General features: G+C 47.3%; 1 protein-coding gene across 12 annotated transcripts in view; it reads right to left on the bottom strand.

Moving 5' to 3' along the window:
• The window catches only part of LOC123757839 (tyrosine-protein phosphatase non-receptor type 11), a 301,801-nt gene that overhangs the window by 45,989 nt on the left and 231,196 nt on the right, over positions 1–24,616 (bottom strand). For 11 of the 12 annotated variants that reach the window (XM_045741772.2, XM_045741746.2, XM_045741711.2 and 8 more), the window contains 2 exons: positions 16,979–17,162; positions 13,128–13,476 (listed from right to left, as the gene is read on the bottom strand). In XM_045741772.2, the coding sequence (XP_045597728.1) occupies positions 13,128–13,476; positions 16,979–17,162 (533 nt within the window). Of the gene's footprint in view, positions 1–12,069; positions 12,104–13,127; positions 13,477–16,978; positions 17,163–24,616 lie in introns of all 12 variants that reach the window. The other variant, XM_069329504.1, reaches the window with a different exon arrangement.

The following is a 24,616-nucleotide window of genomic DNA, read 5'->3' on the forward strand; positions in this document are numbered from 1 at the left end:
CTGGAGTTTATCGGGCTAATGTATGTTATGTTAGACTGGGACATTAGCTATGGAGTTCAGACCTACCAGGGACCAGCGCCAGAACCTGGCCCCTTCAGAGAGGTTTCAGGGAGCAATGGCCCTGGAAAACCCCATATGGTTGGGGTTTTTCCTTATCTGCCATCGACCGGGGTTAGGCACCCAGAAAGGTAGGCGTCACAAAACAAACCCCACATGATAAGAAACTACAACACAAAAACCGAACAGAGAGGTAGAAAACTCCCTACAATCCCAAGGAAAACAATCAAACAATCAATTTACTGCCGCGCCGGTTGTCCGCGCAGCCCTCCCCTCCCCGGGAGGGGGAGGGGGGTGCCCCGGACCTCACCACGCCGGCTGCCGTCAGTTCGGAAACTAGGCTTCAACCAACGCGAAAAATTCCGCCGACCGGATAGGAGGGAGGGTATCCAGGGAGCCTCCGGGGCTCGCACAGAAAATGGCGTTTCATTACATTCAACGCTGGTTTTCTGTGGGGAGCCCCTACGGCTCCCTGAAGCTACATACCCAAAGAGAAGGAAAAAAGGGGACTTACCCGGGAGGCGGCGGCCACAAACTCCTCAACGCGAAGTCGAGACAACTGGTTGCAACCTGCGACCCAAAGCAACACAAGAACGATGAGGAGCAGGGACGTTCACCAAATAACGGGCGGCCAGGATCCTGTTCGACTTAACACTTTCAGCCTCCCGGCGAAGGTAAAAAAAAAAGCGGTATGTGCTCTCGGCGTTTTGCCGCGTAAGCGTAAAAACAAAAATGTGTATACTCTTTTTACTCTCCTGACCTTAGTTCTCGAGCTACGTATTTCATTTTGGTACCAACGTGTTCGCAATAAAATTCTCTAGAAGAACATCAGTAAAAAAAGTCATGAAACGTATAGGGATACCAGCACCAAATAAATAACTACGAATATGACTCGCCGTGAGCGCCCAACAGCAACAAAATGTTTTTACTCTTGGGATTGTTATCACCTCCACACTTGTCCTACTGCGTTAATTTTGGTATCAATGGACTCGCAATGAAATTCCCAACACGGTGATATGAATATATGCGTAGAATAATGATTGCGGCCCGCCCGCAAGAGTGTGGGAAGTGGTGAAATTGTTACCCGGTATCGGTGACGGGACGACGCACGGCGCTTTGAAAGTTTATACTTATTTCACTCTCATGACATTATTATTCTATGTACGTCATTCATTTTTGTGTCAATGTGTTCGCAATAGAATGTTCTATGAGCCCGTAGGTAAAAAAGATCAACAAAGCATAAGATAGAATAGCGCCAAATATAAAACAACGCTGGAACATATCAGTGAGAGTCAAACACACACGAAATGTTTTTACTTTTGTTATGTTTGTGAGCCTTTCATGAACTTATTGTACCATGCAGCCTATTGGTGAGAGAGAGAGCCTCATGGCGCACAGTTTGAAACAAACCCAAAGTAAATCGGATAAAAAATGAATTTTATACAAATATTTTAAAAGAGGACATAAATTTATGTCCACAATGCGGGGGCGGGTAGGCGAAACAGGATGCCGGAAGGAGTCCTCATCCGCAGAAAGTGTTAAAAAATACACGCGCCCGAATATGTGCCCAAGACATATTACCAAACACGGCAGCCAAAGCCGCAAACTTCCTAACGTCATGGGCGCGATGATAGACCGCAGGCTGGCTAGACTTAATAACCCTGCGGGCAATCTGGGAGACCCAAGCCCAGGAACAGGGAATGAGGGAAACCGGATCAACCCAAAGTGCATCCCCAGCCACCCCGGCTGAAGCGCGCAAGTAACGGCGAAGTGCTGCAACAGGACACAACACATGATGCACCCCCGGCCGAACCAACTAAGCATCAATGACCCACGGACCCCTCCGGAAAGCAGCCATCTCGTTCTTCGCCAGAAAAGATGGAGAAGGCTGCAAACGGACAAACCTACCCCCAGGACCAAAAGAGCACCCCTGCGCCGAAGGAGAGCATGAAGCTCCCCTACCCGGCCTCCAGAGGCCAATGCCAACAAAATCAAAGCCTAGGAAAAACAATCAGGAACTGAAGGGGCCACCACAAACCGAGGAGAGGAAAGATAGGAGAGCACCCTGTCCAAGGACCAGGATGGCTCAGGAGGCGCATGAGCAGGCCGGAGGTGAAACATAGCACGGGAAAGCTTACGAAACGGGGCGGATGTGACGTCCACCCCGAAAGCTAGCTTGAGCAGCTCCGCCAGTGCCGCACGATACGAGGCGACAGTATTAGGCATCAAATGACGGTCCTGAAAAAGCCAAGTAAGAAAGGACAAAACAACCCGATCCGAAAGAAAAGACAACCTACAAAGAGCCAGAAAATGGCGAAAAGAATGCCAGGAAACTTCATACTGTCGCCTAGATGAAGCTCTCAGGTGGGACACCATCAAAGAAGCCACCTGATCACCATAGAAATGGTGATACACCCGCGTCAAAAAGACCAGACGCGAAGAGCAGAGGAGAAGGTCGAACCAGCCCCGTACCGGATCGGGCCGACCTGCTGAAAGAGGCGGACCCGCGGGAAACATCCCGGGTTTGGGCACCGAGCCAAAAGCACCGGAAACCAAGGCTGGGCTGGCCACCAAGGGGCCACAAGGACTGCTCTCCCTGGGAATGTCTCTAACCGAACCAGAACCCGAAGCAACAGCTGGACCGGAGGAAAGAGGAACAGGTAACCCCACCTCGACCAGTCCTGCCGAAAGGCATCCACAGCGAACGCCTCGCAGTCGGGGAAGGGCGTCCCATATATAGGGAGACGCCGGGACCACGCCGACTTGAAGAGGTCCACATCTGGGAGACCGTACGTCTGGCAGATCCAACGAAACGAGTCGTCATCGACCGTCCATTCCGAGGACAGGGGAAGGAAGCGAGACAGACCGTCCGCCAGAACATTGGACACTCCCCGGATATGAACCGCACGAAGAGCCAAACCCCGAGAATCCAGCAGACGAACCACTCGAAGGGACCAACCCCAAAGAGCCAAGGACCGAAGAGAACCCCGGCGGTTCAGGCAATGAACCACTGCAGAACAGTCCGAATGGAGGCAAATGGTCGATCCCCGAGCGACCCGAATCCTCCGAAGCACGAACCAGACAGCCGCGAACTCCCGAACCGTGATGTGAGCCCGATGGAAGGACGGACCCCACCGTCCCTGGCCTGCATGGTGAGCACTGGTCACAAAGCCCCAGCCGAGAGACGACGCGTCCGTGAACACATCGAGCGAGGGCTCCGGAAGGCGCCAAGGCACCGAACCCCGAAAAGCCCGAAGAGGAAGTCGGTGACGCAGCAACCGACATAAGACCCCCGGAGGGCGAACCCAACGATCGCGAGAGAGGCGGAAAGGACGTCTCCGAAGGAATCAAAACAGACGCCGAAGCCAAACCCGACCTGGCGGGTAGACTAGCACGGTGAAGTTCAGACTCCCGCACAACCGCTCGAGCAACCGCCGAGTGACCCGGGACCCCCTCAGAAACAGCAAACGGCGGTCCCGCAGCCGCCACAACGCCGCTGGAGGGAGAGACAAGGAAGCGGTCCGAGAATCCCAAACAAGACCCAGCCAGGTCCGAACCTGGGACGGAACCAGATGGGACTTCCTCCAGTTCACCAGGAACCCGAACCTGGCGAGCTGGGAAAGAACCATATCCCTGGCGAGCAGACAAGCTGACCGACTGGGAGCCCACACCAGCCAGTCGTCGAGGTAGGCCAAAACCCGAATCCCTAGAAGACGCAGACGGGTCAAGACAACCCGGGTCAGACGCGTGAAAACGCGAGGTGCCAGATTCAAGCCAAAAGGTAGGCATCGAAAACGGTAAACGTGACGCCCCACCACGAAACCTAACCAGTCCCTGAACCCTGGATGAATAGGAACGTGCCAATACGCGTCCTTGAGGTCCAGGGACACCATCCAGGCACCCGGCTCCAACAGAAGCCGGACCTGAGACAGAGTAGTCATCCGAAAGGAGGAGCAAGGAATCCAGGGGTTCAGACGGGACAAGTCCAGAATGAACCTCAGATCCACACAGTCCCGTTTCGGCACTGGAAACAGGCGGGAAACCCACCTGAGGGACGTAGTCGTTTCGACCACGCCCAAGCGCACCCACTCCAAGATGACTTGACGAAGCGCAGAAGAAACCTGCCCTGTTAGCCCCGAACCCCCCAAAGGAGGACGAGTCGCCCAACGCCACCGCAGGCCGGATGACACGACCGAAAAGGCCCACAAATCGTGGGACCAAGCGTGGGCAAACAGAGCGAGCCTCCCCCCCATCGCCCCGTCAACGGGGCAAACCGCAAAAGGGCCGACGACCCTTACGAGAACCCAACCATCAAACAGGGCGATCACTGCGCCGACCAGACGACGCTGGCCCCAAAGGGAACAACGGCTCAGAAACTGGCACCAATGGCCCACCTCGACCAGTGGAACCCGAAACCCTGGCACGACCCCTCCGAAACTGCCGAGAACGACCGCTCCGGAGAATCAACAAGTCCGCCATAGGACGACAACTAGACGAAGCCGCATGCAGAAACTGGGACACCACAGACTCTGCAAACAGCAACAGACAAAAAGGACATGAAAACCTAAGAGCCAGGGCCCAAGCGGATTCCAAAGAGAGGGCAAGCACAGCCTGACGGCACGCGAGGCAAGAAGCAAAAAACAGAGACACCGCTTCCTTTAGGATGGGCGCAAAGAGCTTCAGCAGTGCAGCTGACGCCCTAGCTGCCGAAGACAGCGCCCCGGACGAAGGCCCTTCACTCAACGCTCCCACATCCTCCTCAAGCCAAGCAGAAGAGAGCTCGAGAAGGGAAAAGAAACGCAAGACTGAAGCCAAATGCCCACGGGAGCACAACTCCTCCGCAACCAAGGAAGCCGAAAGCTGAGGAACCTGCACGTGAAGCTGGAAAAGGCCAACATCCCGAGAAAGCACAGGAGCGAATAAGCACACATTAAGGTGCTCAAACTCGCCCCCCAGGTAAACCTGCATAAAAGTAGCAGTCTCCCGCCAATCAAGCATGCGGGTCCGACAGAACCCATGCCACGCCCCCAACGAGAAGAAAGGGCAGTCTGCTAGCCAGGAAGACTCCGGAACCTCCAAACGCACCCAAAAACGGGAAGAAGAACAGAACTCAAACGAGGACGGATCCACTGGGGAGGCATAACCCTGGTCTCGCAAGAGGTATGCAGCAAGAGCTTCCCGCGCCACCTTCGCGGAGAGACGGGAAGTAGCAAACCCCTGGAAAGACGGAGCCGAGGTACCCAAAGGCGCCCGGAACCGAACCCGGGGAGGAGCCGAACCCAAATCATACTCATACAGGGAGGGAGGGTAAGAAAACCCCTCCCCCTGCAACAATAAACCCCGTGGGGAAGGCAAAAGCACCCAAGCGGGGTCACAGGGGGCCCAAGGCCCCCAGGCCGACTCCTCCGCAGCCCCAGGATCCCCTACGTCGGGGGCAGAGCCGTCCTCCATACCCTCTACCCCTGAAGAAAAGGTAGAGTCCAAGGGAAAGGCAGACAAGAAGGGGGCCTGCTGGTGGGACCCAGAAGCCTCGGCAGGAGGAACCTGCTCAAATGCCTCTGTCCCCGACCCGGATGGGGTAGCCCCCGAAGCAGCCCGAGTCTCTCCACCAACTAAATCCTGTGCCAAGGCCGAAAACCGCATACGTTTCGGAGCCGGACACAGGGGGAGGAGGTGCAGGAAGAACCACAGGGGAAGGACCAGAGGGCGCGGCAGGAGCCAAAGCCATAGCAACCAACGCCCCCAGGTCAGGGTCCCTAAAGCCAAAACGGGGCAGCCTCGGGGCATCCAGGCGGGAAACCGACCTAGCGCGTTGCAATAACCTAAATCTAACATGCGACGCTGATGCTGCCTGTATTCTAATAGGACATCCTCAGAGTAAAACTGGAGCACAAGCAGAGAACAGGACTCGCAAGACTCCGGATCAAATGTATCATTGACCCAAAAGGCAGCATAACGGAGGCAAAACAGGTGACTGTCACCCCTGAGACAAGGGCACACTGCAACCTTCAAACCCGCACAAGGCAGGCTGGAACTCGGGAGATGCATCCATGGGTCCCCGAGCCCCGACAGGGGTTTCCAGGGCCCGTAGGGTAGCAACTACGGGAGCCCGGGCAAGGTGTTGCTAACCGGTTAAAAAACCTAAACAAAACAAAGGTAAATGATAATACTGAAAACCCCTGGGACGTGTACAAGCATGGGGGCCTAGCAGAGGGCCACCAAAACAATACCAGGGGAACTATGGGCCCACGAGGCAGAACCTCCACCAGGCAAACAAAAACAAAACAAAAGAAAACCCCCGCAAAAGTACACCGTCCCCAGAGCAACAGGAACCGGTCGCCGCTTAGGTGGCAGGCCGCGCAACACCTTGACGCCCTAACCAGTACAATACCACTCCCTACCCAAGGCCAAACAAGGGCCCCAAGCCCCAGCTGGCCCCAAGTGCGAGGCAAATGCCGAGCAGCAAGAACCTCTACGGGAGCGGTTCCCGAACGCCCCAGAGAAGATAACCTTGACATGCAAGGGCAGTACTCACAGGGCGCCTAGGGAAGGAAGCCCCTAGGCGCATGCAGCCCTGGCACTGATGAAGTACTCCTGGCCACCGCACACCACAAAAACAGCAGAGAACGCCACACGAGGCAAACACCACCAAGGAATTTGAGGCCAGAGAAGCGTCTATCCCAGTTGACACTAGCTTGCGAACTGATGGCAGCCGGCGTGGTGAGGTCCAAGGCCCCCCCCTCCCCCTCCCGGGGAGGGGAGGGCTGCGCGGACGACCGGCGCGGCAGTAAATTGATTGTTTGATTGTTTTCCTTGGGATTGTAGGGAGTTTTCTACCTCTCTGTTCGGTTTTTGTGTTGTAGTATCTTACCATGTGGGGTTTGTTTTGTTACGCCTACCTTTCTGGGTGCCTAACCCCGGTCGATGGCAGATAAGGAAAACCCCCAACCATATGGGGTTTTCCATGGCCATTGCTCCCTGAAACCTCTCTGAAGGGGCCAGGTTCTGGCGCTGGTCCCTGGTAGGTCTGAACTCCATAGCTAATGTCCCGGTCTAACATAACATACATTAGCCGGTAAGCTCCAGGGAGCCGTAGGGGCTCCCCACAGAAAAGAGGCGCTGACTGAGCGTGCGTCCGAGGCAGTCTGCTCAGCCCCAGCTGTCAGGCAGGAGTGACCACAAAGAGATAATTACCTAATTATGTCAATGTCTGATTTTTCTTCTTTTTTTTGCTGTAATATTATTCAATAGTGTGTAGTGTGATATTTTATATAATAAAATGTGTGAATCCTCGCTGTACTCAAAATTATGGTGTGCATATTATTGATTCAATTATTGTGTTCACAAAACAATAAACAAATACTTTGTCGGTTATTACACTACATACACAGGTTATATATACTTATCTGCATGGTTTGTTCACCATAACAAACCACTATGTTGATTTTGCAAGTCAAAAAGCAGCGAGGTGTGGCCACCACATCTGCCAGTCAGCCTCTCACCACCACTCCCTCCCTCAATGACTCCTCACTCGCCCACATCCTCTTCCCACCATACTGTTCTTGCTTTTATTCACTATATACAGATGTTATATATAAGTATCTACATGTTCTGTTCACCATAACTGTTCATCTAAGCTGGTATAGTGCCCAAAGAGAATAGTGGCCACCCCTACCCCAGCATGATAAATCATGCAGATGTCACCACCTCCTTCACCAAAATGGTTTCTCCCCCACACTCCTTTTGCTGTTATTACACTATATATACACACATTATATACAAGTATCTACATTTGTGTTCACCATAACGTACCACTAAGTTGGTATGCTGAGTGGCAGTGGCAATGGCAGCCAGTGGCAGCCTGCCACTGGGTGTCACTCGCTCCCTCCCTTACCTCACTCGCCATCCTTCTCCCACCATACTGTTTTTGCTTTTATTCAATATATACAGAGGTTATATATAAGTATCTGCATGTTTTGTTCACCATAGCAAACAACTAAGCTGGTATAGCGAGTCCAGACAGTAAAAGGTGTTCGCACAGAGTCTGCAGACAACGCTACCTCCCTCCCCACCAAGATTACTCCTCCCACTACAGCGCAAATTATCACAACAATCCTGCTATTATCAGAATTCTGGTCATTTTTATCACAGACTTGTGGAGAACTAACAAGTCAGACACAGGACGGCAACTAGCCGAAGCTGCCTGCAGATATTGCACAACCGCAGACTCTGCAAACAGCAGTGGACAAAAAGGCGAAGACAACCTAAGAGCCAGGGCCCAAGCAGATTCCAAGGAAGAAGCAAGCAACGCCTGTCGACACACAAGTTGAGAAGCAAAAATCGCATCCCGCAGGAGCAGCACGAACAGCATCAACGATGTAGACGAAGCACGCACCGCCAAGGGCAAGGCACTAGACCCAGAGGCAGCCCCAAGTTCTTCCACATCCAACTCAAGCCAATCCGAGGACAGCTTGAGGAGGGAGAAGACAGGCCATCTGCCAGGACGTTGGACATGCCCCTGATATGAACCTCATGGAGAACTCAGCAGAAAAGCCACTCGAAGTGACCAGCCTCAAAGAGCCACAGACTGCAGAAACCCCCTGCAGTTCAGACAAAGAACCATCAGAGCACAGTCTGAAAAAGAGTCAAATCATAGAGCCCTGAGTGAGCCTACATCCCGACGGAAGGATGGAGTCCACCGACCCTGGCCAGCCTTGCCAGCACCAGTCACATAGCCTCAGCCAAGAGAGGAGGCATCTGTGAGCATATCGAGGCAGGGCTTCGGAAGACACCAAGGCACCAGACTCCCTTAGAAACAGACGACGGCGAGACTGCAGCCGGAGCAATGCTGCCTAAGGGAGAGATGAGGACACTCTGGGAAACCCAGAGAGGGCCCAGCCACATGTAAACAAACAAGATGCAGCGGCGCTCTGGTGACCAGCCCGAGAAGTGTATGCAGAATAGCAAAATGGCCACCAAAAACCAGCCAAGGCAACGTGCCTGAAGCAATGTTAGCAAAATCACGCCCACAAAAGTAGGAAACCAATGCAGACAGGAGGAGGGAGACAAAAAACCCCAACCCAGAAGGCACAAAAGCCCAAACTCTGCAGGCGGACTCCAGACATATAGGGGCTCCAAACACTGCAGCGAGCTCCATGTACTGCCTCACATCATGGGCACGAGGGTAGACCGCAAACTGGCTGGATTGTATGACACTGCGGACAACCTGTGATACGTGAGCCCTGGAACTGGGAACCAGGGAAAACAGATCCACCCAAAGAGTGTCTTAACATCACAGAACCGGTGGCCCGCAGATAGCGGCGTAAAGCTGCCACCGGACACAACATGGGATGCACCCTTGGCCTAATCAACCAAGCTTCCACCATGAGAGGATCCCACCAGAACCCTGCCATCTCATTCTTCACCAGAAAAGGATGAGACGGCTGCAACCGAACAAAACGACCCCCAGGTCGTTTTGTTCGTTTTGGTAATGGAAGGGGGTTAATAGGGTTGGGGAGGGGGAACCAGCAGCCCACCACTCCAGTTCTTGAACTAATGTGCTGGTGGTTAGATCAGTCACCTCAAGTTCCTGTTCTGGATTTTCACCCTGCATGGCCATTTCAGCTGTGTGTCATGTGGTGGCCAGGTGTCTTATCTTGAGGTTATCTTGAGATGATTTCGGGGCTTTTTAGTGTCCCCGCGGCCCGGTCCTTGACCAGGCCTCCAACCCAAGGAAGCAGCCCGTGACAGCTGACTAACGCCCAGGTACCTATTTTACTGCTAGGTAACAGGAGCATCAGGGTGAAAGAAACTCTGCCCATTGTTTCTCGCCGGTGCCTGGGATCGAACCCAGGACCACAGGATCACAAGTCCAGCATTCTGTCCGCTCGACCGACCGGCTGCCATCTGCCAGGGTGTACATCTGATATTTTCATCTGTCTTAGTGTACAGGAGCTGCATGCGCCAAGGTTGACCTTCTCTAGGTGCTCTGTAAATACTGCCCTTACATGTCAGCATTATCTTACCTAGGGTGTTCGGGAATCACTCCCCGTTTGAGGACTTCATTCCTTGATGTTGTCTTCGGCCTTGGGGTACGTTGGTGATCTAGGGTTTCTGTCTTGCCCTGGGTAAGGGAGTGTTATTGGCTGGGTGGGGTGCACTGCAGCTGGCGCAACTAGCTTTACTTCAATGCAGCGGCTGATGACTGCCAGTTTGTTTGTTTGTTGTGTGTCTTCAGGGCTTTTAGTTTTTATGTACAATTCAGATAGCTTCAGGGAGCCTCTGTGTGGTAGGCGCTGCGACAGATCCAGCTTCCTTCGAGCTGACTGATCCGGCTCCATTCGGACTGCTCCCCGTGGTTCTTTGTCTCACAACCAGCTGGGGTCTCTTCGGCTGGTTGCTTCAGGTAGCTCTTTTGCCAAATTCTCGGGGTTTAGCTCTCCATGCTGTTCACATTCTGGGAGTCCCAGAGCTGCCTTCCAGAGGCACCCTTGTTTCTGAGTAATCCTTGAGGATGTTGTTTAGTTTCTATTTTTATTTTTCTGCTTTTCTCTTCAGGGGATTTGTTTAACAATGGGATGCCCTGACCATTCCTCAAATGTGGTACAGTATGCAGAGTTTGGAAGGTGCACAGCAAGTACATGCTTTTAATTTCGGAGTTACGTCCTCTTTGTTTTGTTATATGGTTGCTGGGGCCACTATCAAGCTTTCTGTGGGGAGCCCCATCAGCTTCGTGAAGCTGTCCAAACTGATATCCAAACTAAGGGGAGCCGGTCGGCCGAGCGGACAGCACGCGGGACTTTTGATCCTGTGGTCCTGGGTTCGATCCCAGGCGTCGGCGAGAAACAATGGGCAGAGTTTCTTTCACCCTATGCCCGTTACCTAGCAGTAAAATAGGTACCTGGGTGTTAGTCAGCTGTCACGGGCTGCTTCCTGGGGGTGGAGGCCTGGTCGAGGACCGGGCCGCGGGGACACTAAAGCCCCAAAATCATCTCAAGATAACCTCAAGATATGTGTTATATTAGTTTGGGGTCATCAGTCACAGGAGTTCTTATGCCTACTGGGAACCACGAGCCAGAAACTGGTTCTCCCCAGAGAGGCGCAGGGGGCAATAAACTTATAAAGAAAACTTATAGGGAAAAACTGCAGCATGACCCCCCCCTCCCAAAAGCATGAGAAAATGGAAATCCAGTTCAAAGGCAGACTGGAAAAGTCCCTAGGCACAAGGGAACCAAGGCAGAAGTACAATTTGAAAAAAAAAAAAAGTCAAGCCATATTATAATCAATGTCAAACAACATCAAAAAGAAATCTCTGGTGCTGTCTGCTGTTGTTAAACAGTGCCAGGAAAGAAAACCCTGAAACAGCCAGAATGGATAGCAACAGTCAATATCCAAACAAGACTTACACCATGACAGGGAGTAAATACTAAAACAAGAAACCTCCCCTGCACTGAGCTAAGAGTCTCAACAAACAACCCAGACAATGAAAGCTTAACTATTAGCCACTGTACAGCTCAACAAAGTGAAAGGTAGACATCAATACTAAACGAGTTGCTTGTTCCTTGATCTACTACCGACAGTTTCCTAAACATTAATAGGCAGTCTTGGGACTTCTAATTTTTGCTTGCAGGATGAAGTTGAGAGGAATGAGTCATTCCTTTGTACTATAGCAAGCAAGTGCTCTTAGTGATAGCTTCAGTTAGGTTCATCACTGTCTTCCTGCCATAGTGACAGACTTAAAAAGACCAATACTATGATGTGGATAAGCCTTGATAATGTGGCAGGTGATGCATCTTGGGTAGACCATATAGAAGCTGGCTAAGGAAGCATCCAAGGGGTTTAGCTCATAAAGGAGGTCTTTTTGGGGATTCACTATTGAGGCCCAGAGAAAAGGAAACTAAAAAATAAATTACTAAAGCTAAATGCAGATAGGGATGCAACACCCCCCATTAATCATGGTAAAGTGCTCACTACATCTAAGACATAAGACAGGCTGAAAGCAACTGTTCCAACCTTGGACTTGGGAGTGATTGAATGTCGCCGTCGACTAGAAGTTTGCCAAAAATATACATAGCAGTATTAAAATATTAGACAAGCATTGTTTATGTCCTATCATATCAGAGTCTCTGTTTAATATTCTGTCAGTAAAAGTTTTCTTTATGTAGCCTTTTTTAAGTTTGATCAAAGTACATGCTTACAAACACTACCACAACGCAAGTTAAAAACTAACGTCTGAATAAATACTATTGCCGTATGTGTGACAACAACTGTAATGCCTTTGAAAGCTTTTCAGCGGTCTTCAGTTTCATTCAAAATGCTACAAGACAATTATTTTGCAATAAAAATTAGCAGACTACAATTCCAACTACTATACCATTTTATTAATCTGTTTACTATAATTTCTATCCTATATGTATTATTTATAATGCCATAATTATCATCTGAATTACTTGATTATCATCACAAAAATTACTTGCTATGAGCTGCCTCTAACATGGCACATGAGTAAATTAATGAACACAGTATCTCAAACATTAATGTGGAATTATGATAACCTTAACAAAATATGCAAGAAAATCATATCTGAAACAACTGCATGACTGCTTTTTCAACCTAACAATAAATTTAAAATTCTCTCAACACAATGATTTCATAATGATCATATAACCTTAGTTAAAATAAATTGTACATATATAACTGATTTTGCTTTTTGTTGTACTGCATTAAGAACATGAATCGTACAATGACCAAACCACACATCAGAAAATGAAAAAAATGATGATGCTTCAGTCCGTCCTGGACCATTATCAAGTTGTGGGACTTGAGAATGGTCCAGGACGAGCCAAAACGTCGTCGTTTCTTCATTTTCTGCTGTCTGGTTTGGTCATCATATCTTCAGCCATGTTACTGTGACTCATCATTTGCACATGAACTGTACGTTTTCCAAATAAATATATGTAAGAATGTCTTATATATTAATATTTAATTTGGTAATATAGTACATATGAATTATGAATGAGCATCTCTTAACCTATACTTAATTTGTCTTCAAGCTATTCTACTTCACATACCTTGGTAGATGATTTTCAGACTGCGTCTTGGGTAAGGTTGCAGTTGATGTGGGTCTCTTAGGATCACGCGGTGTTGTTGATGGTGTGGTAGGAAGTGAAATAGTTGAGCGTGAAAGAGATTTACCCATTTCTATTCCCCCTGCAGCCTCGCTACTGTATTTTATATTTGTATACTCGCGACCCAGCTGCAAGCTCTTCTGCTCTGCAGAGATACGTTGCTGCACAGTTTCTATATGGTGCTGGACGGCCAGGTAAACAAACTTATATTGTGCTTCTGTCTGTACCATTCCAGAACGCTGTGAACGGACCATTTGGATTGTACGCTGTATGTCAATTTCACAATCAAGACCTGCAACAAGATGGGAATTTTTATATAACCTATAACAGCAAAACTGAATACTAAACAAGATAATAAATAAAATAGAACACCGAGTATAATAAAATGCCCCTTTATGTACAGCACTTAACAGCCATCATCTAACATCACTGGCATGACCATAACATAATAAACATGCTAGACATTGTGGTAACAATCTCAACTCAGTGAAACATCACTGGCATGACCATAACATAATAAACATGCTAGACATTGTGGTAACAATCTCAACTCAGTGAAACATCACTGGCATGACCATAACATAATAAACATGCTAGACATTGTGGTAACAATCTCAAGTCAGTGGAGTCCGGTACCCTTGCAGATCATCTTGTCCCTTCTAATGGAAGGGAAGTTGTGGGGACCAAAAATAAATCCACTACCCGAGTGCACCTTCATGAGAATACCAAGAGAGACACCTAAAACTCTTAACCTTGCTTTGAGCAATGTTCGGGAACCTTAACTCATCAAGCAAACCCTGGAACGAGCTAAGCAGTCGCTAATCTCACACCCCAATCACCACAAAGTGGTGTCCGATAAACTCAAAGCCATGGGCAAGATAGACATTTTACTTTCAACTCCAAGTGCTACCTGCTGACACAGGGTAGATGAGGCATGTGGGCAGGAAAGGAAAGCTACTGTGGTGCTACCAAGGGGAGTTTCATTACACTCAATTCACCCAATCACTTGGACCTCACTTCTAGCAGGTCAGTATTCAATTCCCGATGGTTTAAGTGGTTAGGCATCATTCCTTCGCTCCATCCTATCCCAAATCCTTGTCCTGATATCCCAAGTGCTAATATAGTTATACTGGCTTTGAGCTGTCTCCTCAACACTACCTCCTCAACACTTAACACACTATTTCTGGGTTAGTACCCTCTGCAGCTACTCTCAACTTCCTCAAAATGGTGCCCCAGTAGGAAATAACCATCTTCCATAAACCTTGAGATACTGTCTGTCCTGCTGATTTGTCAAAGGGAGGGGGGGAGTGTTCATCCAAAACACTAAACATATTGAATTTTATACTAGCCAACAAGAAAATGCAACCTTGTACTACAGAAGAAAAGCCAAATTCGATTAAGCCCAATTCTAATTTAGTAACACAATTCTGGCCTTGCAGCAGGAATAACATAAAATTCTGTCTAGCTTATGCTTTAGTTAAATGACATTAGGACAAATGTCTTGAGTGATATAATTATGCTTAAGGTTATTAAATCGAGAGATAGTCTGTAGCAATTATGTGGAGAGTAATATAGTTGCTCCAAGTTTTTAGAAGTTATGTTGCAGGTAATTAAATGTTCCTGTTAATTCCACATAATGTCCCTAAAAATTCCACATTCCAAGAGGTTTTCCAATAAACCTATATGCATTAATTATAATTTATCCTTGTTCCCAAGATTTCCAGGAACCACTTAGGACAGCCAAAGTAACCAGCAAAATGATGGTTAACTTGCCAAGTCAGGTGAAGCTTGCAACATAAGCCATCAAGAACATAACATCGTCAGTCTAACTTGAATAGTGGTTCAGTGAAAAATGCTTGGAATATATTGCGGATCTTCAACACTGTTAACAGTCGCTACCACACAATGTAACTCTCTCACAAGACACTACAGCCTGGCTTGAGAGCAGGGAGCTTATTACAGCCATACTCACGCTACCAGCTCTCATCCCGCATTGGAGCTCTCTACCCTTGACCTCACTCAAGCTCTCTGGTCCAAGCTCCAGGCCTAACACAAGCATGCTCGTCTCAGCATCAGTACATTTCCAACATCAAGACTGCTGTAACCAAGACTACAGTATATTAAATATGAAACCAGTGTTGAAGGAAATGAAACAGCATTTTCTAGGTGAGCCCATGAGACTTCCTGGAGCTATCAGGCTATTATATGATATATTAGACCAGGGCATTAGTCTATGGAGTTCGACCTACCGGGGACCATGAGCCAGAACCTGGCCCTCTCAAAAAGGTTGCACAGAGCAATGGCCCTAGAAAACCCCCCTGTGGTTGGGGTTTTCCTTATCTGCCATCGACCAGGGTTAGGCACCCAGAAAGGTAGGCATAACAAAAACCCCACATAGTAAGTATATAAAAAAAAAAAAAAAAAAAAAAAAGAAGTCAGAACTCCTTCCAATCTCAAAGAAACAAGCAACCGTCACACTCCACTGCTGTGCTGCTTTTCCGTGCAGCCCTCCCCGCCCCGCACCAGCTACCCAGTACACCACAAGAATGCACAGGAGCAGGAGCGTTAACCAAGTAACGGGCAGCCAGGACCCTGTTCGACTTCCAAAATCCCCGCACCCGAATATCAACCCAGGACATGTTGCCAAATATGGCAGCCAATGCAGCAAATTTCCTAACGCCATGAGCACAAGGATAGACTGCAGGCTGACTAGAATTAATAACCCTGCGCTCGACCTGGGAAACCCGAGCCTTGGAACAAGGAACGAGGGGAAACCATATCAACCCAAACTGTATTCCCAGCTACCAAAGCAGAGAATTTATTTCCTGCGCACTGGAAGGGTGCCATATTTGGAAGCCGTGCAGTTGAGGGGTTACTTCCAGCTAAAACTAATTTATTAGCTCCAGCAATATTTTTTATACTTGCTGGGTGGATATTGAATAACTGTGGACCTCTGATGTTGATCCAGTGTTCTCTGATTATGCCTATGATGCCCTAGCTCTTCACTGGTTCTATTCTGCATTTCCTTCTATATCTTTCACTCCAGTAAGTTGTTATTTTACTGTGTAGATCTGGGACCTGGACTCCAGTATTTTCCACGTGTATATTACAGTATTTGATATCTCTCGCGTCTCCTTTCTAGAGCATTTTGAGCTTTGAGATGATCCCAACAATTTAGGTGCTTTATCGTATCTATGTGTGCTGTGTATGTTCTCTGTATTCCCCTCTACTTCACCAATCTCTCCTGCTTTGATGGGTGAAGTGAGTATAAGCAGTACTTAAGGTGCGACAGCATCAGTGATTTGAATAGTATGAGCATTGCGATGGGATCCCTGGATTTGAAGGTTCTCATAATCCATTCTATAATTTTTCTAGCTCATGCAATATTTGCTTGGTTATGCTCCTTAAACATTAAGTCATCAGGAATCATTATTCCCAAATCCTTTACATATTGCGGTCCTACTATGAGCAGATTCGATTGGTTTGTACCCTGTATTTTGTTTCAGGTCTTCATTTTTACCATACCTAAGTACTGTACCTGAAATTTATCACTGTTAAACATCATGTTGTTTTCTGTTGTACAGTCAAGAACTTTATTAATATCCCCTTGTTGTTTTTCAATGTCTTCTACGTAAGTAATTTTCATGCTGATTTGTGTGTCCTGTTTCTGGTAAACATTTTCTACACATCAGTTAGAACGTTTATATTGACATACAGTACATAAATGAATATATATTAACAAAAACTGAATCTCTCCAATTCAACTGTTAGGAAATAATATTACTATTGCTTACCTTGTCTCTTGATCTGATCAAGAATCATGTCAATAACAATGAAGGTTCCTGTTCTTCCAATACCCGCTGAGCAATGGACAACCACAGGCCCAGCTGATGGTATATCTTCTTGCCGTTTGTTAACATCGTGCAGGAAATTCAGAACACACCCAGGATCGGACGGAACACCGTGGTCAGGCCAAGCCTTATAGCAAAATGAAGGACAGTCTTACTAGTGAAATCTTTAATAAACTACTGTACTGAATACTGCAGAATCCCCCACACCCTTATTTAAAGAAATATTTTGCCTTTTATATTGCTTATACATGTACACATGAAACCAATGAGCTTATTAAAAAACTGAATTTACTTTTAATTGACAATTCATAAACTCACTGTTTATTCAGTGTTGAATGTAATGATTCAATGTAATGTTTATTCAATATTGAATGTAATGAAATGCTTATTTCTGTTGTTAGAGCCGTAGTGGCTTCCTGAAACTATCTTTCTGAGATTGCTCCGATCTGCTAGGTCCCATCACTCTTGGAATTCTGTTTGGTTTAAATGGAACTAGATCCAGAACCTGGCCTAATCTCATTGAGGCACCAAAAGTGAGTGATATCCTGCTATCCCACCAGAAAAGCATCCATAAGTCCATGGAACCTTACAGACCATTGCCAGTTTCCCAAGGAACAAAGCCTCGAAAGCTGCCAAACAACTCCCCAAACAAAGTAAAGAAATGATCGAATCTCTCAAAACTAGCTCAAACCCTCCAGTACCAACCCATTGCTACTAGGGGGGCCCAGAGCCCCAACCCACCAACCGTCCCAAGTGAATTCTGGAGCAAATGAAAAACCAACCACCACCAACCAACGAGCATGGAAGCGAGGGTGCGAGTCAGGAAGCAAACGTTGTTGCTCCCTAAAGCTAACTAACCACAGAGAAGAATCAGACGAGGAGAGACAGCAATTACTATGCCAAAGGAAACGCAACAAGCCAAAAATACAGCCTAAAACAACACAGGCACGAATGGGCCCAGGGACACTGACTATATACTGGGCTCATAACACCTTGTTAAGACTTCCAAAACTCCTGCACCCTGGACATATTGGAAAAAGACAGCCACAAATACTGCATATTTACGAATATCATAGCCATAGACTTAATGGGCTACTTATTAACCCTTGTGTGGCTCTGGGCTATTTAGCATGTAAAAAAAAAAAATCTAAACCTATTAATTTGTGTTCTCTGATCATGGGAAAAATAATAAAAAATCGTAAATGGCATATATTGCCCGCTATAGGGTGGGGAAGTCTGGCAAAAAAACCAGCGTTGAATGTAATGAAACGCCATTTTCTGGGTGAGCCCCGGAGGCTCCCTGGAGCTTATCGGGCTAATGTATGTTATGTTAGACCGGGACATTAGCTATGGAGTTCAGACCTACCAGAGACCAGCGCCAGAACCTGGCCCCTTCAGAGAGGTTTCAGGGAGCCATGGCCCGGGAAAACCCCATTATGGTTGGGGGTTTTCCTAATCTGCCATCGACTGGGGTTAGGCACTCAGAAAGGTAGGTGTAACAAAACAAACCCCACATGGTAACAGTGGACACCATGGGGCCCCACTGGTCAGACCCCAGAGCATCAGCAGGAGGAACAGACTCGAATGCCTTTGCAACTATCCTGGACAGGGCAACCCCCGAAACTGCCGAGTTTCAGAAACCTCTAAACCCTGCCCCGACTCCGAAGTCCTCAGACGCTGAAGGGCCGGAAGCAGGGAGGGGTGGGGGGGGAGACCAAATGAACCACCGAAGGGCCGGAAGCAGGGAGGGGTGGGGTGGGGGGACCGAATGAACCACCGAAGGGGAAGAACAAGGAAGCGTGGACGGAACCAAGGCCCAAGCGACCAACACCCCCAAATCTGAGTCCCTATAGGCAAAGCGGGGCAGCCTCGGGGCGTCCGGGAAAGCAACAACCCGAGCGCGTTGCAATAACCTAAACCTATCCTGCAATGCGTGTGATGCCTGCACCCGAAGAAAATCATCATTAGACTGGGTGAATTGAGTCACAAACAAGCAACAGAGCTCGCAGGACTCAGGGTTGAATGTGTCACTGACCCAACAGGCAGCATGACGGGAGGCAAAAACAAGGAGTGTCGCCCTGAGACAAGGAGACAGTGCAACCCTCAAAGTCGCACAAAGCGAGAGGGGATGCAAGAGTCTCCTCCATTGGACTCGAGTGCCCCCGCGGGGTTTTCCAGGCCTCCTAGACTGGGTCTGCTAAGGGTTATCCCAGGCAGGGTACTGCTAACCGGCGCCCCAAACTACCAAGCAAACTGCTGAAAGCTGAACCCACGGCACGTGTCCACTCACGAGGGCAAAGCAGGGGGGGGGGTGCCACTACACAAAACAACCCTATTATAAGGAGGGTGGGAGAACACAAGGCAGATCCCCCTCCGCCAGGTAAAAACAAAAAGAAAAACCACGCAAGTGGACAACGTACCCAGAGGGAACAGAGCTGGCCACTGTTATAGGTGAAAACTAGCTATGCAGTACCCCGTGCCCCACCAGCGCAATAATTATCACTTACCCCAAGGCAAACAAGGGATGAAAACCCCCACACACTCGGGGCGGCCAAACGCCAAGCAGCGAAAGGCCAACAGAGGTAAACCCAAGGCGACTTGTGGAAGGGAACCCTAAGCCCCAAGGGCAGTATTTACAGGGCACTCAGGGAAGGAGACCCTAAGCACATGCAGCCCGAGTACCTGAGAATATTACTCCCAGCTCACACGACCACTGTAAGAGCAGCACTGAAAACAATTAACAGCACTGAGAGAAGACTGGAGCTGGAGCCACACAACTGTGCACAATCCCATCAGCCGAGAAACTGGGGTGAGGATCGCCAGCGCGGGGGTCTGGGGCTCCCCCTTCCCCTCCCGGAGAGGGGGGAGCTGCTCAGACATGCAGTGCGGCTCATGTGATGTCATGCTTGTTTGCTCGTTTTTCTTTTGGGGAGTTCTGTCCACTCGTTTGATGATTTTCGTTGTTAACCAGAATAGGGATTTGTTTTGTGGCGCTTACCTTTCTGGGTGCCTGTCCCAGTCGATGGCAGATATAGAATGCTCCAAATCACATGTGCATTTCTATGGGCCATTGCTCCCCGTGCCTCTGTGAGGGGGCCAGGTTCTGGCTCGTGATGCACGGTAGACTGAGAACTCTACCCACATCGACTGATGCAAAATAGTCAGGATATCCATATCAGCCATGGATAACTCCGAGGAGCCGTAGGGGCTCTCTCCAGAAAACATAATATGTAGAGTGGCACGCGCCCCCATTCACCATGATATCACAGATAGTGTGGTGGAGTGGTTAACCCTTAAATTGCGCATCGCATCATATGATGCTTTGACCGACTTGCAGTAAATTGCACATCGCATCATGTGATGCTTTGGAGTACTACGCAAGATTTAAACGGCCCGCGGATACACGGGGTTCACCACACCTGAACCCCGTGTAGGTCCACACCTGAACACCTGAGATGGTTGGGTTGACTGCATCTATCTGGACCTAAAAAGGCTTTTGACAGAGTTCCACATAAGAGGTTGTTCTGGAAACTGGAAAATATTGGAGGGGTGACAGGTACGCTTCTAACATGGATGAAGAATTTTCTGACTGATAGAAAAATGAGGGCAGTGATCAGAGGCAATGTATCGGACTGGAGAAATGTCACAAGTGGAGTACCACAGGGTTCAGTTCTTGCACAAGTGATGTTTATTTTCTACATAAATGATCTACCAGTTGGTATACAGAATTATATGAACATGTTTGCTGATGATGCTAAGATAATAGGAAGGATAAGAAACTTAGATGATTGTCATGCCCTTCAAGATGACCTGGACAAAATAAGTATATGGAGCACCACTTGGCAAATGGAATTTAATGTTAATAAATGCCATGTTATGGAATGTGGAATAGGATAACATAGACCCCACACAACCTATATATTATGTGAGAAATCTTTAAAGAATTCTGATAAAGAAAGGGATCTAGGGGTGGTTCTAGATAGAAAACTATCACCTGAGGACCACATAAAGAATATTGTGCGAGGAGCCTATGCCACACTTTCTAACTTCAGAATTGCTTTTAAATACATGGATGGCGATATACTAAAGAAATTGTTCACGACTTTTGTTAGGCCAAAGCTAGAATATGCATCGGTTGTGTGGTGCCCATATCTTAAGAAGCACATCAACAAACTGGAAAAGGTGCAAAGACATGCTACTAAGTGGCTCCCAGAACTGAAGGACAAGAGCTACGAAAAGAGGTCAGAGGCATTAAATATATGCCAAAACTGGAAGACAGAAGAAAAAGAGGTGATATGATCACTACATACAAAATAATAACAGGAATTGATAAAATCGATAGGGAAGATTTCCTGAGACCTGGAACTTTAAGAACAAGAGGTCATAGATATAAACTAGCTAAACACAGATGCCGAAGAAATATAAGAAAATTCACTTTCGCAGAGTGGTAGACGGTTGGAACAAGTTAGGCGAGAAGGTGGTGGAGGCCAAGACCGTCAGTAGCTTCAAAGCGTTATATGACAAAGAGTGCTGGGAAGACGGGACACCACGAGCGTAGCTCTCATCCTGTAACTACACTTAGGTAATTACCCAAGTGTAATTACCTTCATCAGGGCTCTTGTAAACAGACTCCATTTTTTTTTTAAATCGTGGGCCAAATTCCCGGGTGTTAGGGGCCTCAGTATTGAGTGAGTTACCAAGCCTGACGCACACAGCATGAGCTCACAGCACTGCTGTTCAGCTTGTGACCACAGCATCACCTAAAAATGCCATAATATACTTGTTCATGCTATTATGTAGCGATGATATTATTACAGAAGACCCCTGACTGTGATAAAACTGACCAGGGTTCTGATAATAACAGGATTGTGGTGATATTTAGCTCTGTGCTCCATGGAGGGAGGAGTAATGCTGTGGGAGGGAGGGTAGTGGCATTGTCTTCTGACTGTGTGTGGCCACGTTTTATTGACTGCACTCACCATACCAGCTTAGTGGTTCGCTATGGTGAACACAAATGTAGATACTTATATATAACGTGTGTATAGAGGGTATAAACAACAAGAGGAGTAGGTTGGGAGCCGCCATTTTGGTGAGGGCAGTGGCGTCGTCTGCACGATTTATCATGTTTACTGGTGACCATGATGGTCTTTGGGCACCATACCAGTTTACTTGTACAAGTATGATGACTAAAACAGGTAGATATTTATATATAATGTGTGTATATAGCATAATAACACCACAAACAGTATTGTTGGAGGAGAAATATTAGTGCGTCTGGCCTTGAGGGCGGCAGCCAGCTGACTGTGTGAGTAACTACGTCTTTGTGCCTTTACTCACCATACAAGCTTATATGTACAGTTATGGTGAACAAAACATGTAAATACTTATATATAACGTCTGAATGTAAAAGCAAAAACAGTATGGTGGGTGGAGAATGGTGGCAAGTCAGGTGAGGTAAGGGAGGGAGGGAGTGGCAGCCAGTGGCGGGCTGCAACTGCCACTCAGCATACCAACTTAGTGGTTCGTTATGGTGAACACGAATGTAGATACTTATATATAGCATTTGTATGTAGTGAATAAAAGCAAAAACAGTATTGTGGGAGGAGAATGTGGGTGAGTCAGGTGACTTGAGGGAGGGAGGAAGTAGCAGCCAGTGGCAGGCTGCCACTGGCTGCCATTGCCACTGCCACTCAGCATGCCAACTTAGTGGTTCGTTATGGTGAACACGAATGTAGATACTTATATATAGCGTCTGTATATAGTGAATAAAAGCAAAAACAGTATAGTGGGAGGAGAATGTGGGCGAGTGAGGTGTTGAGGAAGGGCATGAGTGGCTGGCTGGTACACGCCGGTCACTCCTCGTTACTTTTTGACTCATAATAGCAACTTAGTGGTTCGTTATGGTGAACAAAACATGCAGATACTTATATGTAACCTGTGTATATAGTGTAATAACCGACAAAGTATTTGTTCACTGTTTGATGAACATAATTGAATCACCAATATGCACACCATATTTTTGAGTAGAGCGATGATTCACCCATTTATTATATAAATATATCACACTACACACTATTGAATAATATTACAGCAAAGAAAACTACGAAAAATCAATCAGAGACATTGAAATAATTAGGTAATTATCTCAATGTGGCAACTCCGGCCTGACAGCTGGCAAGCAACAGAATGCCTGGGACGCATGCTGAGTCAGCGCCTGTTTTTGCCAGACTTCCCCGCCCTACAGCGGGCAATATATGCCACTTACGATTTTTTATTATTTTTCCCATGATCAGTGAACACAAATTAACAGGTTAGGAAGAAAAAATATTTTTTTTTTTTTTTTGCATGCGCCTGTGGGTGTCAAATGGTATATAGCCATGCGCCATTTAAGGGTTAATACAGTATACAGTCTTACTCCTCCATATGACCCATTTGCTCAATCACATTAACACTTTCGCGCTCTCCGCAAAGGTCACTCAGCCAACCGAATGTGCGCGCTGCGTTTTTATCGCTTAAGCATAAAAACAAAAATGTGTATACTCTTTTTACTCTTCTGACCTTAGTTCTCATGCTACGTATTTCATTTTGGTACCAACGTGTTCGCAATAAAATTCTCTAGAAGAACATTAGTAAAAAAAGTCACGAAACGTATAGGGATACCAGCACCAAATAAATAACTACGAAGATGACTCGCCGTGAGCGCCCATCAGCAACAAAATGTTTTTACTCTTGGGATTGTAATCACCTCCACACTTGTCCTACAGCGTTAATTTTGGTATCAATGGACTCGCAATGAAATTCCCAACACGGTGATATGAATATAAGCGTAGAATAATGATGCGGCCCGCCCACAAGAGTGTGGGAAGTGGTGAAATTGTTACCCGGTATCGGATCGGTGACAGGACGACGCACGGCGCTTTGAAAGTTTATACTTATTTCACTCTCATGACATTAATTTTCTATGTACGTCATTCATTTTTGTGTCAATGTGTTCACAATAGAATGTTCTATGTGCCCATAGGTAAAAAATATCAACAAAGCGTAAGTTAGAATAGCGCCAAATATAAAACAACGCTGGAACATATCAGTGAGCGTCAAACACACACGAAATGTTTTTACTTTTGTTATGTTTGTCAAGTTTATACTTGTTGCACACAGTTATTTTTGGTTGTATATTGATCGGAATAAAATTCCCTAAACAGACATATGCATATAATACATGATATGGGGGAAGCATTACCAGTATAAACGGCTAAAGTCACCCACCTGCAACCCGTTTGGGACAAAATACCATTTGATCGAAGTTATCCACACCTTTCATGAACTTATTGTACCATGCAGCCTAGTGGTGAGAAAGAGAGCCTCATAGCGCGCAGTTTGAAACAAACCCAAAGTAAATCGGATAAAAATTGAATTTTATACAAATATTTTAAAAGAGGACTCGACTTTATGTCCACTATGCGTTAGCGTTAGACGAAACGGGACGCGCCGATGCGTCCGGATAGCGCGAAAGTGTTTATGAATTACATTTTGGTATTCAGACTTCATTGTCTATGACAAAGGCATAAACTCTATGTAATA

Source organism: Procambarus clarkii, chromosome 22 (genome assembly GCF_040958095.1).
Source record: "Procambarus clarkii isolate CNS0578487 chromosome 22, FALCON_Pclarkii_2.0, whole genome shotgun sequence".
Lineage (NCBI taxonomy): Eukaryota > Metazoa > Arthropoda > Malacostraca > Decapoda > Cambaridae > Procambarus > Procambarus clarkii.